This window comes from Phascolarctos cinereus, unplaced genomic scaffold (genome assembly GCF_003287225.1).
Source record: "Phascolarctos cinereus isolate Bilbo 61053 unplaced genomic scaffold, phaCin_HiC Scaffold_5;HRSCAF=322, whole genome shotgun sequence".
Classification (NCBI taxonomy): domain Eukaryota; kingdom Metazoa; phylum Chordata; class Mammalia; order Diprotodontia; family Phascolarctidae; genus Phascolarctos; species Phascolarctos cinereus.
Window position 1 is genome coordinate 100,038,304 of NW_027555958.1, and position 16,387 is coordinate 100,054,690.

The 16,387-nt window shown below is 39.9% G+C and overlaps 1 protein-coding gene across 1 annotated transcript; it reads left to right on the top strand.

The window, feature by feature from the left end:
• Nucleotides 1–1,508: 1,508 nt before the first annotated feature.
• On the top strand, nt 1,509–15,314 carry FBXO5 (F-box protein 5). Its single transcript, XM_020986632.2, is given in 6 exon segments — nt 1,509–1,781; nt 10,054–10,780; nt 11,589–11,679; nt 12,866–12,961; nt 12,963–13,043; nt 14,319–15,314. Coding segments are annotated over 6 exon segments (1,365 nt in total). The 5' UTR covers nt 1,509–1,663; the 3' UTR covers nt 14,571–15,314.
• Nucleotides 15,315–16,387: the final 1,073 nt, after the last annotated feature.

Consider the following 16,387-nt stretch of genomic DNA (forward strand, 5'->3'; position numbering starts at 1 on the left):
AACCTCCAAGGGCCTCTGCATCCTTCCACTCCAACAATGTACATTGTCCATACCCTCAGTGACCAAGGAAATGGCATACACTAAAGTAAGGTGACCTAGAAGCAGCTAATTTGAGCAGTGGACAGAGCAAGCAATAGACCTGAAGTCAAGGAATACTGGAGTTCAAATATTTAGCACCTGTGTGACCTGGGCAAGTAAATGGCTCAATTTCTTCAACTATGAAATGGGGATAATAACAGCATCTACCTCCCAGGGTTGTTATGACCAAATAAGATATGAGTAGAATGCTTAGCACCGTGCCTGGCACATAGTAAGCACTATATATGGTAGCTATTATTATTATTATTATTAGCACTGAGAACACAAAATCATGGATAAGAGTACAGTAGTTTTCAAAATGGGGTGGATCCACTTTCACCAGTAAAATGGTCCACGATTTTCCACGGTCCCATCTTCCTAATTGGTTTTGAAAAGACGCCCCTGCAGTGTACAAATTTGGAGTTAAAGAAACAGCCTATTAAAGAAATAAAATCAAAGAGGTTCTTTGTAGAGTCCATTACGATTTTGCATAGAAATCCACACAACAGCAGAAAAAGAGACTCAAAACTTTAATTAGTTTCCGTTTCCCTCCAAATACACCCAGGCTGGCCCCGCCCCCCACCCCGTCAGATGTAGGAACCCTGGGCCCGCCACCCGCAAAGGCAGGCGTGGGGAGGAGCCCCAGGCTCTTTGGGCCCGAGTCCAACTCTAGGCGGGATCCCCGCCCTCTAGTTTGGCGGGGTTGACTGCGCGGGACTCCTAGGGCGGGGGCCAACCTGGTGAGATTGGGAACCGCCCCGCGCTGCCTCCTCCTCCCACCAGAAGAAGCGCGGGGGACCCAATGCGCACGCGCCAACCCGCCAACTCGCAAGACACCTGGCGCCTGCGTGGTGGGGGTTGGTGTGGGGAAGGGGCGGAGAGAATGGGAGAGGTAGGAGGAAAAGGAGAGGGAGATGGACGGAGGGGGGCGGGGAGGGGAGAAGGGAAAGGAGGAGGGGAGGTGTGCGAGTTTCGCAGAGAACCAGACTCAAAAAAGATTGACCGGAAACCCCGCTCTGCCGCTCACCGGAGTTACCACCTGCATAAGGAGAAACCCTCTGCCTACCCACTATGAATTCTGGAGCTGGAGCCGATGCCACCCGCAGACTGGGGCAGAAGCATGCAAAGACGCCTGATGCCATGAACTCCAAGTCGATCCTAGCGGAGGGGCGCGCGTGCTGTTTGGGCTGCGCGCCACGTGTGGTAGAGCCGCCCGCCTCTTATAAGCCCCTCCCCCTGGGCGCTTGGTTCCTGCATCTTTCCGGCGCTGCGGTAACAGTGCTCAAGAGATGGAGAGAGGCGGGGCGCTGTCGCCCTAGGCCCCGCCTCTTGCCGGTGGCCGCCGCCTATTTATTGGCCGGCGATGGAGGCTTCACCTCCTTCCGCCTCCCTATTGGCAGGCTGGTCAGACCGCCTGCCTCCATTGGGTCTCATGGATTTGGGCACCAAATTCAAAGATTTTAAAAGTACCAGCTGGCGCCTTTTGGAAGGTACTACTCTGGTGGAGCCGGTGTTTCAACTGGTTCCTGCTGGAGGAGTCTCTTCTACCTGAGCGTTGTTCCACTCCCAGCGCCTAGGTCTGGGCATGAGCCGCCACCGCAGCCGCTGCTCTTACTGCTCCTCACCTCTTTCGACTACATCCTCCTCCTGCTGCAGTAGCCCGGGCGCCGTTACGGCCGCAGAGTCCCCGCGCCCGACTGACAGTGAGTATCTCAGGAAAGAGGGCGCGATTCGGGGCGCGCGGTCCCCTCAGGGTGGGGGAGGGATGGATGGGGACGACCCCCTCTTCCCAGGGACCAGGCCGCGAGCCGGGCTTGGGGTGGTTGACATCCAAGGGAGTTTCTGGGCTGTGGAACTGGGTGGGGGAGGAGGGGGAGAAAGGGAGCCGGGGCTTGAGAGAGGATCGAATGGGGTTGGGGGGAATGAGACCTGAGAGACCCAAGGAAAGATAGCGGGCTTCTACCCCCTCCAAACTAGGCAGCCTCGCTTCCCTAGGGAAAAAGAGGAGCCTCGGTGTCTGTTTTCCCTCCGGCGGGATGGCAAGACTCGCCCCTGGAAGAGGCGCCAAATACCCCATCTCCCTTCCCCCTCCCGGGGCCTCCTCACCCCGACGGGGCGGACACCTCGGACCTGAAGCCGGCCCATGGGGGATCCAGGGACCCCGAGACCCTCGGTCCCCCAGAGCTCCCCGAGATGTCTTCCCTTCCGACCCAGGGCAGCTCCCCACAGCCAGGGCGCGGGAGATTGGACCCGCTTCCCGACCTTCTCCCGCCTCTCGCCCCACTCGGGGCCATCCCTGCGGGCCCGTCAGGCCGGGTCCTGTCCGCCCCTCAGGATTCTTGGGCCTCACTTCCCTCTCCCGCCAAATGCTCCCGGCGTTCGGGGCAGGGGCCTGAGGAAAGAGTTAAATTCCTCCCCCTCCCCCCTTCCCCTAGTAAAGTCAAGTGAGGGGTTTTATAAAAATTAAGTGAAACTTCTATTCTTAATTCCTCCCACCTTTATCACTGTTTAGCCTTTTCCATGGGAGGGAAATGCTTTATCTCTGCAAGCGTGTGTGAAGGTGGAAGAGTCAGGTTTCCCTCCTAATCCCAAACTGGGTTGGCCTCAGCCTGAAAGCACTAGAATAAATGCTATTTCTTACCCCTTTGTTGCTCTTCCCTTATTGGGGGATATCTCTATCCTTTTGGTTTTTTAAATTTTAACCATTTTACTTCAGAAATAACCAAAGGGAAAAGTGAATGGTTATGATAATGCAGTAATCAATATTCTGTGACGACTTTTCCCCAAAAGGAGGCTAGTCCTCTGAAGGAGGAAAATGACAGTACACTTGTATTTAAAATTAAATTTCAAGGAGGGAATCAATACTGTCCCTGTGTGATTCAGAGACTGAATAGTTAGTTTGAGGATGGATATTATTACCTTTCTTACTTATCACTGTTTTACAGAAGATGAGGCCTGAAACACAGTAGGCACTTAATATGAGTCTGTATTGATAGGTTGATTGGCAGTTGAGGTTGGCAAGGACAGAAAACATAGAGTGGGTTTTTTTAGAGGGTAGTTGGGTTGTTTTGTTGTTGTTGGGGTTTTTTTGGAGGGGTTTGTTTTTTTAACCTGGAAATGGTTTTGAAAGTGGAGCAAGTAGGGGGGCCTTGTGACTTCGATCATGGATGATATGGCAGCTACTGGCAGCTAGACCCCTGAGTCATGGAAAGACCATGCTCATAGCCAGTCACGTGGTGGTTATCTAAAGAAATTTTAAGAAATGTAAAACCTGAGAGCATTCCTCAGGGGTCTAGATTTTTTTGTAGACTGGTGTTTGAATTTGGTAAAGAGAGAATATTTTTCACAGTTTTAGCGTATAAGCTCAGTGTCAGATCTAACATAGAGCACCAGTGAAAGGTTTAATAAAATGAGAATGAGAAGGGAGTTACTGAAATGCTTATTGCTGTATGACACATTTTTGATACTATTAAATGTTTTTTTAAGGTAGTAATTCCCCAACATCTATTAGGTGCCAAGTATTTCCATTATACACTTTTATTCCATTATACACTATTATTACTGATAATAGAACTATTATGTGAGGGTCCTTTTGACTTTTAAGGTTTCTTAGGTGGGGAACCACAGTTTTATTGGATACATTGGTTAATGATGGTGAATGGTAGAAATTATGTATAAAATATGCAGGCTAGTTCTTTAAAAGTGACCGCAAGAAAAAGGTGAAGAAAATGATTAGACCACTGGAGGCAGAGTTGGCTTTCTCTCTCTCTCTCTCTCTCTCTCTCTCTCTTTTTTTTTTTTTGGAATGCTTTTGCTTCTCATAATCCAGTAGGGGGCGGAGGTTTGACATACATATAAAGCAGACTGTTTATGCTGCACCTAAAGTCTGAAGCAGGCTGTTATTTTCTCTTCTTTTGCAAAAAGTAAGATTAACTATACCAATAGGGAAATATTAAGGACACTTGGTTTTATATGTAAGGCGGTCTAATAGAGCTCCTCTAAAAGGCTAGTGCTAAACATATTCTCAGCTCAGCTACTTACTAGCCTTGTGACCTTGGACAAATCATTCAGTCTTATGAGCTAGAAGAGACCTATAAAAGCATTTATTCTATCTATTTACAGATTAGGAAACTGAGGTGAGTGAAATAACTTGCCTAAGGTGGCACATTGAGTTTGTTGCTGTGCCAGGGTAGAACCCAGATCTTCTAATTCTCAGTACTTTTTACTTTATATCTCTGAACTTCAGTTTTCTGTCCACAAAATAACAGGTCTACTTATTTTAAGGGACAATTTTTGGGGAAAAAAATGGTAATACATCAAAGTGCTTTGAAATAAGTAACATTTTATGTTCAGTAAAGTATCATGTGCAAGTATTAATATGAGATTAAGATGTAATATTTAATTTTGACCAATCTGAATTTAAGCAAAACTTAACTGAGTTATAGGAGTCAAGTGTCACAGAACTAAGGAAATGAATATTGAAGTGTATTCCTGTACTATACATTTTAAAATCAGATGCCAGGAAATAGTATAGATAGGGTAGGATTAGTCAATACTGCTCTTTACCCCCTTTTTGGATATGTTTGATCAGAAAGAGAAATGTCCCAGCTCCTGCCTTTATAAGACTACCATATTCAATTACTTTAATTTCCGGAGAATACATCTTAAGTGAAAAATACATCCTTCAAGCTTCCCCATTTCTGTACAGGGCACTGCCATCCTTACTGTCATCCAGATTAGCAACTTCTGAGTCATCCACCACTCTTCACTCTCCACTACTTAACAACCCCTAGAGATTCTCATTCTCTCTCTTTCTCCCTCCCCCTCTCCCTCTCTCCTACCCTTCACTCACTCCCCCTTTTCCTCTTTCTCTATCTCCATTTCTAGTTTGTCACATCTCTCCTTTATGTTTACACCTCCTACCTGGACCATTATGATGACCTCCTAATTGCTCTCCCTGCCTCCAGTCTCCCCTTTATCCAGTCCATCATCCATACCATTGCCAAATTAATATTCATAAAGCAAGTCTGGCCATGTCATCCCCAAACTCAAGTGCCACCTACTAAACAGATCTTTCCTGATCTCCCAGTTCTTAACATTTCTACTTCTTGAAGTTTCTTTGTGTGTACTTTTATTTACTTGTGTACATGTTTTATACATTTCCCCCAACTCCTTCCCACATTATAAGCTTCTTGTAAGTTAGCTCCCTGGGAGGGGTACTGTCTTTTTTCTTTGTATTCCTAGGGTCTATGTAGTCAGTCATAATTTATTGGGCACTTGTTCTGTACTAAGCACTGGGGATACAGAAAAGCAAAAGACAAGGCCAGATGTCCTCAAGGATATCACTCTGTACTAGGGGAAACAACAAGCAAACAAATATGTACAAACAGACTATATTCAGGCTAAGTAGGAAATAATTAGGATAAGGAAGGCACTAGGATTAAGAGAGGTTAGGAGGATGGGATTTTAGCTGAGACTTAAAGAAAGGCAGAGATGAGGAGACCATTCCAGGCATGAGGAGCAGCTAGAGACCATGCTTGGTGCCAAGAGTGTAGTGTCTTGTTTGTGAAAAGGTTAGGAGGCCACTGTCAATGAATCAAAGAGTACATGGTGGGGAGTAAGATGTAAGAAAACTGGAAAGGTAGGAGGGAGCTAGGAACTTGAACACCAAATAGCATTTTGTATTTGATCCTGGAGGCAATTGGGAGCTACTGGAGTTTATTGAGTTAAGGGAGTGATAGGGTCAGATTTGAGCTTTAGGAAAATTGGTAGGATGGATTGACAAGACTTAAAGCAAGCAGACCTACCAGCAGGTTATTGTAATTGTCCAGGTGTGAGATAATGAAGGCCTGCCACCAGAGTGGTGGTAGTGTTAAAGAATAGAAAGAGGCATATTCAAGAAGTCTTGTAAAGGTAAGATTGACAGGCTTTGGCAACAGCTTGGATATGGGGATTAGAAACAGTAAAGAGTTGTGAGGATAACATCTGGGTTGGAAGACTGAGGGACTGAGAGGGTGGACAAGAAAGCCCTTGCCAGTAATGAGAAAGATGAGAAGTGGTAGGGGAGAGTTTAGCAGGAAAGGTGATGAATTCTGTTTTGGACACTTCAGTTGTTGCCTCCATGGAGCTTACAGTCAAACTGAAGAATGAGATACACAGTTGACCATATAAAAATAACAAGGCTGTGTAAAAAAGAGCTGCTTGAGTTCCACTAAATGAAAGGTCTTTCATTACCTGTGCTGGATGATCTGGGAAGGCCTTCTGGAAGGAATGGCATTTGAATTGAGTTTTAAAATATATATAAGAATGCAAATGGCGGCGGGGAGGAGGATTCTAGGAAATGGGAACTATTTGAGTGAAAAGAGAAAAGGCATAGGAAAGTGAGTTATATGTTGTTGACACAAAGTACAACTGGGTCCTGATTAGTTCTGATAATGAATCTCTAAAGCGGTGCTATTTTTTTGAAATTCACCCTATTCTAAGTCATAATTGTATATAAAAGTGGTTTGTTGATTTCTGCCCAAAGGAAATATGCAGTGAAAATTTGAATAATGGTACCACTACATTGGGGATGTTATTTGCACTAATCAAGACCTAGCTGTAGTACTGTTTGTTTAGAGTGTGGAATATATGGAAGAGGGAGTATAGTTATCCCCCTATGCAGTAGGTAGCATTTAAAATCCTCTGTTTGGCTTTTTAAATCCTTCTCAATAGTACTCTTAATTCATTTGCTATCCCCTATACCTGGAATGCTCTCATTCCACACCTCCTTCTGGCTTTCCTTGAGTACTTAGCTCAAATCTCAACTCTTTAAGAGGCCTTTCTTTCTGTACCCCTATGTTTAATTAGACACATAATGAAAGTTAAAGAGACCTTATTAGTTAAGAGATAAGGCCAAATTTGTGGAAGGTCTTCAGTGTCCATCAGAGTTATTATTAGAATTATACTTGAGGCAGTATAGAGAGCCAGTAAAGATTTTTAATCACTGACAAAAGGAAAGGAAGGCACCTAACACATAAGTGAACCCTTTATGAGAGAACATTCAAGTCCTATAGGATATTCAGTCATGGGTTATTTTCTGTCTATATTTGTGGAGGAAGTATCTATGTCTATGGGATTACAAATCCATTGAACTCTGTCCCAGTAGATTGGTTTTGTGATGTTTAAAGAACTGATTTGCTAATTTACTGTACAAATTCAAAACTGTGGTTGAGGGCTAGAACACCTGAGGCTATCATAGTAATTTGGTTTGATTATTCAAGTACTGCCCAGGTATCCAACCCCTTGCTAGTAGCTCTTTTGTTCTGTTGTCCTTACCTCTACTTCCTGTATCTTGAATCACACCCAACCAGAACAAAAGAATTTGAAGAAGGAAAAAAGGAGTTGAAACCTGAGTTCCTAATACTTCTTACTTAATTCACTATCTACTTTAGAGAGTGCCTCAAGTTGAATTCTCTCTGCCCCAGTTGGTAGGATGGGAAGAAATCTCACTGAATGATACTTCTAGTATACTACCTAGTATACATAGATAGTACCTATGTTGAGGTTTAGAAGTGCTGGGACCCCAAAATCATGACATGTGGGTCCTGCCCCAATGAATTTGACCCAACCCCTCTACCAGCCAAAGACAAGGTTTATTAAAGATCCACCATGTTGGCCAGACTTTTAAGGAATTGGAACATTTATGAGCTATTGTCTAGATTATAAGAATCTGAGCTTCTTAATGGAGACAAGTTGGACCTTACATACAGAAAAGACTGTGGGAGGGATCTAGGGAGTGGCCAAGTAGTTTAGGGTGACTGGAGGAGGGATCTATGGAGGATCTGGATGGGAAGGGGCAGTAAGCTGGGTTGAACAAGATGCTGAGAACCTGGACCACGTGGCCGAGGGAGAATGGAGTCTGGATAGGATTAAGGGTGGGAAGTAACATGGGGAGATTGGGTGTTGCCACAGTGAAAAGCCAGTTAAATGGATGCAGCCTCAGGCAAATGCCAGAGATTTGGGAAAGTCCAGGAATTTTCCTTTTTGGGGTCCAGATCCCTTCCCCATCACCTAGGGTTAGGTATAGGAGTAGAGAAACTTGGGATATAAATTGTGAAAGTACAAGTAATAAGATTGAGCAAACTGATTCAATTTTCAACTAGCAGCAAAGATGCTCTCTCATGATCCAACTTGCTGAAATCTACAAGTTCAGAATGTATTCAGGCAGTAGTAGATCCTAGAAGAGGTCTGGTGAGAGTGAATGCTAAGTAAGGGACAGATCCTAAAGGGCTTTAAAAATCAACTCTTTAAATGGAGTTGGTTAGCATAATATCACTATATCCTGGATCTAGAGTTAGAAAGGACTTAAGAGACCATCCTGGAACCCAGGAATTTTACAAGTGAAGAAACAGTCTCTAGGAGGTTAAATGACTGCTCACAGTCACCCTGGTGGTAAGCATGAAAAGCAAGATTTGTACCCAGGTCTTCTAACTATAGAATCAGTGTTATTTTCACTGTATATTATACGTTCTTGACATATAATAAAAAGAAATGAGCTTTATTTTGCGAAATCTGCATTGATTATTTAGAAGGAAAACACAAGTCAGAATTCTTTGAAATAAAGATCATTAAGTTCCAAGTGTTATTTCTGAAGACATCTAATTATGAGAGACTGTTTGGCATAGTTGTCAATATATTATGATAGTCTCCATATGTTCAATACATAACTGTTCTACAAAGGCTAATTAGTAAACTATGTATTGGTCACCTATTTTGAGCTAAGTTTATTTTTTAAAATTAAGAGATTAAGAATGGGAAATCCCTTGTCTAGCATTCTCTGGAGGAGATAGTGATACTCTGGAATCCATGGATTAGTTCTGACCCTCATCTTCTGAATGAATGGTTTTGTGGTTTAAGTTAGAACCTTTGCTTTTTCTAACAACAAGATTTATTCAGCACCTGTTTTGTGCCCAACACTGTGCTAGGCCTGGGGAATACACAGTGATTGGTTGGAGCCAGATGTTCACTAAGGTCTTTTCTAATGTCATTTGATTCAATTGAATTTTGGGGGGAAGATCTTTCTATTAGAGTGCTCCTAACAAGACTGAAATTGTAAGGAAACAGGTACTTCTTCCTTGCAAACTGTCGTCAGAGCATTCTTCTAAACTAAAGCCCAGCTTGAATTGTAGCTCATTTGTAAGTTGGTCTTTCCACCACTGAGCCACCATTCTACCTTCACTGCCCTGCTCGGGGTTCTTTATACACAAAGCAGTGTCTGTGGGGAAGATAGATGCCAGCAATAGACATTCACCAGGAAGTGGTACCTGAGTTGATTGAGCCCTGAAAGAAGCCAGGAATTACATGATAACAGGTGAAAAGAAGCACATTCTAGGCAAAGTAAACCAATTTGACTGTATAATAGAGTTAGGAGACTAATGTACAGTAAGCCTGGAAAGGTAAGGCTAGTACCAGATTGTGATAACTTTAATAAGTATACTTATAAATATTTTCATTTTTATTCATTTTATCAGCTAACCACTGAAGAAATGATGGTGGCATTGTATCTGAGTTAGAAGTTTGCCTTGTAACAGTCTAATTGAAGATATGGTTTTCAGACACCCTATGGCTAAAAGCAAGGACTGCTTAATAAGCTTGCAGAATAGTAGAGGTCCCTACCATTAAGGAGCTTGTAGGCGACATGACGTGTAAAAGGTGTAATTAAGGTAATGAAAATAGTTATAGTCAGTAACTTGTGATCATTGTCATTTCCTTACAAGTTATACTTCTTGTGCATCATGCAGATGGCATTTGCATGGATACATACATACACACAAATACATAAAAGCCAACCTTTTCATTTTACAGATTGAGGAAACTGAGGCACAGAGGGTCTATGTAGCTAATAGTACAGAGTATAAATAAATGCCAATGGAATCTAACTGTATTTTTTGTTTATGAAGTAGTTTGATCTAATGTTTTATGTTTTTTTTGTAGGATACAAACAAGAGGATAAAGACAACAATCCTTACTATTCTGTTAAAATGAAATGTGATTTTAACTGTAACCATGTTAATTCTGAGCCTACATTTGCAAAGCCTGAAATTAGCAAAAAACTGGAATCTGGAACTCCTGAATATTTGGAAGATTTTTGTAAAGACTGTATTAAAGACGATAAAAATCTATCCTCCACTGGACCTCAGAATGTTAGTCCCAGGATTGTAGAACTGAAAACTGAAAACAGACCAGTGCACAACAAGGAAAATCAAGCACTGCAGAGGCTTGATGCTTCAAGTGAATCTGAAGAACTGGAGAGCAGTAGACTTTATGAGGACAGTGGCTACTCTTCATTCTCTCATCAAAGCAGTCCTGGTGAACAGGAATATAACAGCCTTCTATCGTCTGGGAATTTCATTGTCAGCCCCAAACCCTGCCATCTACAGAACGAAAGCACAGAACAGTTTCCAAATAAAAACTTGTTGCCAATCCTTCATTTTGAGGAAGTGGTTTGTTCAACTTTAAAAAAGAATGCCAAAAGAAATCCTAAAGTAGATTGGGAAACAGTAGAAAGAGTAGTTGCCAATGGAGATTTTGGACTACATAATGTAATCGGTAGAAAAATGGGCTTAGACAGACTGGATATTCTCAGTGAACTCTTCCAGAGGGGACTTAAACATATCTTGGCAAATATTCTAAAATGCCTCAGTGAGATGGACTTGATCAAGTAAGTATCCTTTTGCAAAGACATCTCATATGTGCTCTGTCTTGGCTGCAGCCAAGAGTGGAACTTTGGAATGATTGTTTTAGCTCGTGTCATTCTGGAGCTTAATCTGGATCCATGTTTCTGATATTTTGGAGAAGGGAAAGAAAGAGGGCTTCACCAGTAGGCCTTAGATCATGTCTGAGGACGTCTCTTCCAGAAGAAACCATATAGACTGTAGGGTACCCTCTTATTTTTTTAGTTATAGAGCCTTATACAAACTCCAAGATAGATTTGGTCTAAGATCTCTGTGACTATTATTTAAAGTCTCATGAAGCTAAACTCTTACCAGTTGTTTTATTATTTCGGTATTAGCTTTTATGAAAATTCTTTTAAAAATCTGATTTCATTGGCATAAGTATTCCTTTCACAGATACAGATTGTGGTTCCTACACTTTAGCTTATAGCCTTTATGAATTGCTATGGCCAAAAAAGAATTTGACATCTGGTTTTCAATCTTCTGGTAGTGAGCCTCTCAAAACGTAACTAAGTTGAGCTTCTTATCACATTTACAGAACATGAATGTCTTTCCAGATTAGTAGAATCTGGCACAGCTTGTGCATCACTGGCATAGCTTTTATGCTCACTTCCTGTAGAGTGGGACTTGAGCTGGGGATTTGGACATATTTAGTCCAAGTACCTAGCAGTTAATTGCAAAGTATATAGATATTCAGAAAAATGAAAACTATTTGTAAAAGTGGGATTAACTTTTTAGTGTCATTGTTTTGCTAGCTCTTATGAATATAACTATTGAAATTTATATATTTATTAGTGTGGCCAGAGTGAGTGCGACATGGAAGAAGATTCTGAAAGACAATAAAGGAGCTTTCCACTTATATAGTGCAGCAATGAAAAAAGCTACAGTAAGTTTTTACATTTAATTATTTCATTTTTGTTTATATTGCCTATTCCTCAAGATTATTGTAAATAGAAAAGTGATGTCATAGATAATTAGAAATCCTAAATAATCTTGAAATTCTTCAGCCTATATTTATTCTTCCAAACCTTTTTACCAATGTAAAGGTTGATGAAATTTAATTCCTAATGCTTTTCTTATAGTTATCAATTGGAATGACTGAAATGAGGAAGCAGGAGGGAAAAATAAAAAACAGGTTTCATAACCTTTGGACTAGTTAATCTTAGAGACAGTGGAGGAAAGGCTTTAGAGATATAGGAATTGGGTTGAAATCCTGCCTCAGTCACTTTACCACCTATGTGACCTTGAGTGATAAGTCTAAGCCTCAGTTTCTTAATCTGTGAAATGTAGGGGTTGGATGACTTATAAGGTCCCTTAAACTTCTTAAGTCCCTGAAAATCTAAAAGTCAATAATAATTTTTATTAGGTTTCTACTATGTGTCAAATACTATGTTAGAAGCAAGTAGAGTTTCATGGAATTTACATACCACTGGGGGGAATGTATTATGTGACCTATGATCCTAACACATGCTTGAGAGTTGACAGTAATCCCTCAAAAGGATTACATATCCTATATTCAATAAAGCATTATCAATGTATTCAAGGCAGCTACATAATAAAAACTTGTTAAGCCATTTCTGCCAATAATATAAGTTTGATTATATAACTGCATTTTTATGATGAAAATTTGAGGTGATTGATTGCAGCCTAAGCCTTTTGGTTGACTTTAATTGGATTGCTTAGCTTTTTAAAGATAGAAAATTTGGAACAAAAGATACATTCCCTGGGTAAGATCCTATAGGCCATTAAATTATTCCCTAGCTGGTAGCCATCTTGGGTTGTCAAAGCCATAATGAAGGATCGCTTAAGAAGGATGGATTGGCTAGTACTTCTGCCCTGTCTACATCCGAGATTTGAGCAGGAAGCAAATAAAAAGGATTAGAGAGAAAAGTTATTTGTGTAATATTTGCTTGCTAATTTTGAAATAGTTGGTGTATTTGTATAGTTGGTGTATTTGAATAATATCCTAGGTTAATTTTGAGAAATCTTTATTGCCTCTGGCTAAGTATATCATTTTCTCGGTGGGAAGGTATATATGCTGTTTCACTCTTTTTTCTAACTATTTCTCATAGGAAAATACTACCAAATTTTCAGCTTATGCTGCAACTAGAGAATATGTTCTAGTCAGGGCAGCATTAGCTTCTGTTCAGAAATCAACAGCCCAGGTTCCTAATGCATGCAAAAAAGGCTCAGCCCAGATTATCTGATCAAGGAGTTTCTACGTACAGCCGACACACTGAGTTTTCTGAGGTAATTCTTTTTTTAATTGATGTGTTAATAGTATGAAAATACAACACATGCATTCTAAAATCTATATTCAACTTTTAGGCCAAATTTTGCTTCAAAAATATTGGCTGTCATGATTTCTTGTTTTTATAGGTGATTTATTACTAAAATAGAGAGTCTGAAAGTACAAATCCATACTGAAACCCAAAGGTAGCTATTACCACTAGCAATTAGTTATTAGCAGCCACCTATTTAGAAAATGAGTTTATGGTATATTAGTGGATCTATGCTTATTTCATGATGTGATTACAGTCTCTGCTTTTACGAGTCACAGCCCCTCTGCTCTGCCTTTTCATCAGATGCATTTCTTATGTGTTTTTCCCTAAATTCTCCAATGGGATTTACCAAAATCCCTGGAGTCTTTTAGTGTTTGGAATGTATCTCAGGGTGCCAAGTATCATATTTAGAGCCAGAAGAGAACTTAAAGGCATTTAGTCCTATCTGTAAGTCAGTGTAATCGCTGGCCCCCAGTTTCTTAAGAGAAAATTGGAGTAAGTGACTTGGCTAATGTTCTTGTTTCCATATCTAGCATTCTTTGTAGAAAATTGTGCTATACCATGTGATGTAACATCTTATGTCCACTCCTAGGTATTTTCCATTGCATTTTAGGTTGTTTATTTTAATTCTTTGGAGGATGGTTTTTCATGATTCAAGGCTATTAGTATCACTGGGAGAATATTGATGTTAAACAAATGGTTGGAGAGGCAATAAGCAATATGAAATCAATCCTGTGCTTTTTCCGAGGTGAAATCCACTTTGCCTTTTTCATTTTAAGGGCCAGTTCATTGCCTATCCAAGATACAGTGTTGATAGAATTCAGTCAACAAATTGCTTTGTTTTTTCACGACTGGGTCCTACCTCACTCAGCTTGGAAGTGTAACAACCACTCAAAATCCCATTCTCAATACTGATTGCCATGGAAATTTTAACCTTCTCTGTTTTTCCAGTTTGCGTTGATTTGTCTGTCCTTAGGCAAGCCTTCCCCAAATTATTGTAGCCCAGTACTCCCAAACTCAACCCACCATCTTCAGCCTCTCCCAGCAGCAGGCATTATAGTCCTATGCTGCCACACACAGCTTCCACAAGCATTTTTAAAGTGCCCACTCTGGCAATACAAAGGGAAAAAAATGAAAACTTTTTTTCTTCTTTTAAAGGACTTATAATGGCTTATTCTGTATAGCTATGCTATTTTAAAAAATTCCTGTGTTGATTTTTTAACATGTGAATTTTTCTTTATAGGTTGCCAAGACCTTGAAAAAGAATGAAAGCCTAAGAGCCTGTATCCATTGCAACTCACCTGCAAAATATGATCCCTACTTGCAGAGGGCGACGTGCAACCGAGAAAGCTGTGGCTTTGATTTTTGTACAAAATGTTTTTGCAACTATCATATCACCAAAGACTGTTCAAATGAAAAGCCCCTAAAAGCAAACTCTACAGTGGGACCTCTTCCTGGTAGTAAGAAGAGCAAAAAGAATTTGCGGAGGTTATGATTTTTTGTTATATCAGTTGCAACTAGCAGACTGTAAAAGTTGTATTGGAAATGTTGCATTAGGTCACCATAATGTGGTTCTGCCCAGAAGTCTTTATTTTAAATTTAAAAAAAAAATGTTATTTTTTCAATTTGTGTGAAAATCAATTTAAAAAAAACTTCAGTGAATTTTTGGAACTTGGTAGCTTTGGCATTTTTTTTTTAATTCTACTGCATTTATTACCAAATGAGAATTCCAATACAAACATTCTGGATTACATTTTTAAAAGGCAGAGGAAATGGCCAGTTAAGATTGGAATAGGTTACAGTCAAAAAGAGCTTTATCTAGAATATCTTCATAAGTGTACTTTGGAGATTCATATCAAAAGAATGCAGTTTAGCTAAACTCTTTAAACATGCTATTCATTTTCTCCAGTTATTTTAATATAATTCCTAAGTTTAAAAATGTATTTTATATCCTCATGCCCCCTCTATTTTTTGAGGCACTTTTATTTGGCTTCCAAGTAAAAGTAACTACAATTGCAGTATCAGGAATCTGTCTATATGATTGTTTTTGTCCTTTTTCAATGTCTGTGAGTCTGAAATTCCCTACAAGTTATTTCCAAATGAAGAGGAGGAATGTCTGTTACTGTGATGTCTTATTTTCTTCTCTAAAATCTGTTTTTAAAACTTTTGTACATTTGTTATATATTTTTTCCATATTTTATATGTGCTTGTATAATAAAAATTAAATGTTCCATTTAAATATAGTTTGGTTGTTTATTTTGTAAATACTTAAACTGAATAATGGAAACTATGCTCTTTGTATAACACTAACACATCTACCCTCTCATCAGTACTACTTTTAAATGTTCTATAAAAAATCTTTTTTTTGTGGCAGACTCTGAATTGTCACTATCAACATTAATTGCTTAATTATTGCAAAGTATGATTTTTTTCTATTTACTAATATATATCAAAAATTTCCCCAACTATACTTAGTGCTGATAAAATAAAATCGCTGTATGGGTTAAATAGCTTAGCTTTGTTCAGGGACCAAAAATTTCCCTTGTATCTCTAATCAGCTCTATTGTGAATGTGACGCATTGGTAAAAGATGAGGATTGGCTGGTAGTATAGAAGGGGGTCATTAAGAATGGATTACTACTAAAAACTTGAATGTGAGAAATGATTAACTGCCACTACCCTTAAAGAAGTAGAAGTCTGTTAATTATATAAACAAAAATATTGTGCCTTTACCCTTTCACAAATTTAGAGATTCCTTGTGGTTGTTTGCTGTAGTTCCTTATTTGTACTAAATTTAGATCCTAAAACCCATAAACTCTTCAAGTTATACAGAGCCACAAGGTGGTGCTCTTGTGACACTTAAGGAGTGAACTCAGTAGTTTTATTTTTCTCTTACACAATGACATTTTATTTTATTGATCAAAAGTACATGGTCAGGCTAGAATGAATGTTTTTTTTGAGAAGATAATTGACTAGGTAATGTTTCTTTGTTATATTAAACACGTGATAGGGAAGGTCTGTGTCTCTGTGAATGGCATAGACTGTATGTTTCAAAAATGTGCAGAGATAAAAAACATGATAAATAGAATGAAAACGGAGGTTAATAACTAGGGAGGAAAAAACTACCTAGTGCTAATAAAATGAGCACATTTTATGCTATCCACAACTCATTGTCCCCAATCAAAATGTTCTTTTCCATAACAAATAAAAGACAATTCTTTTAGTATAGAAGTACTTAACTAGATATGGGGCATCTTTTTATTCAGAACTTAAGTACTGTCCATGTACAAATATATGCAAGGTATAATCTCAA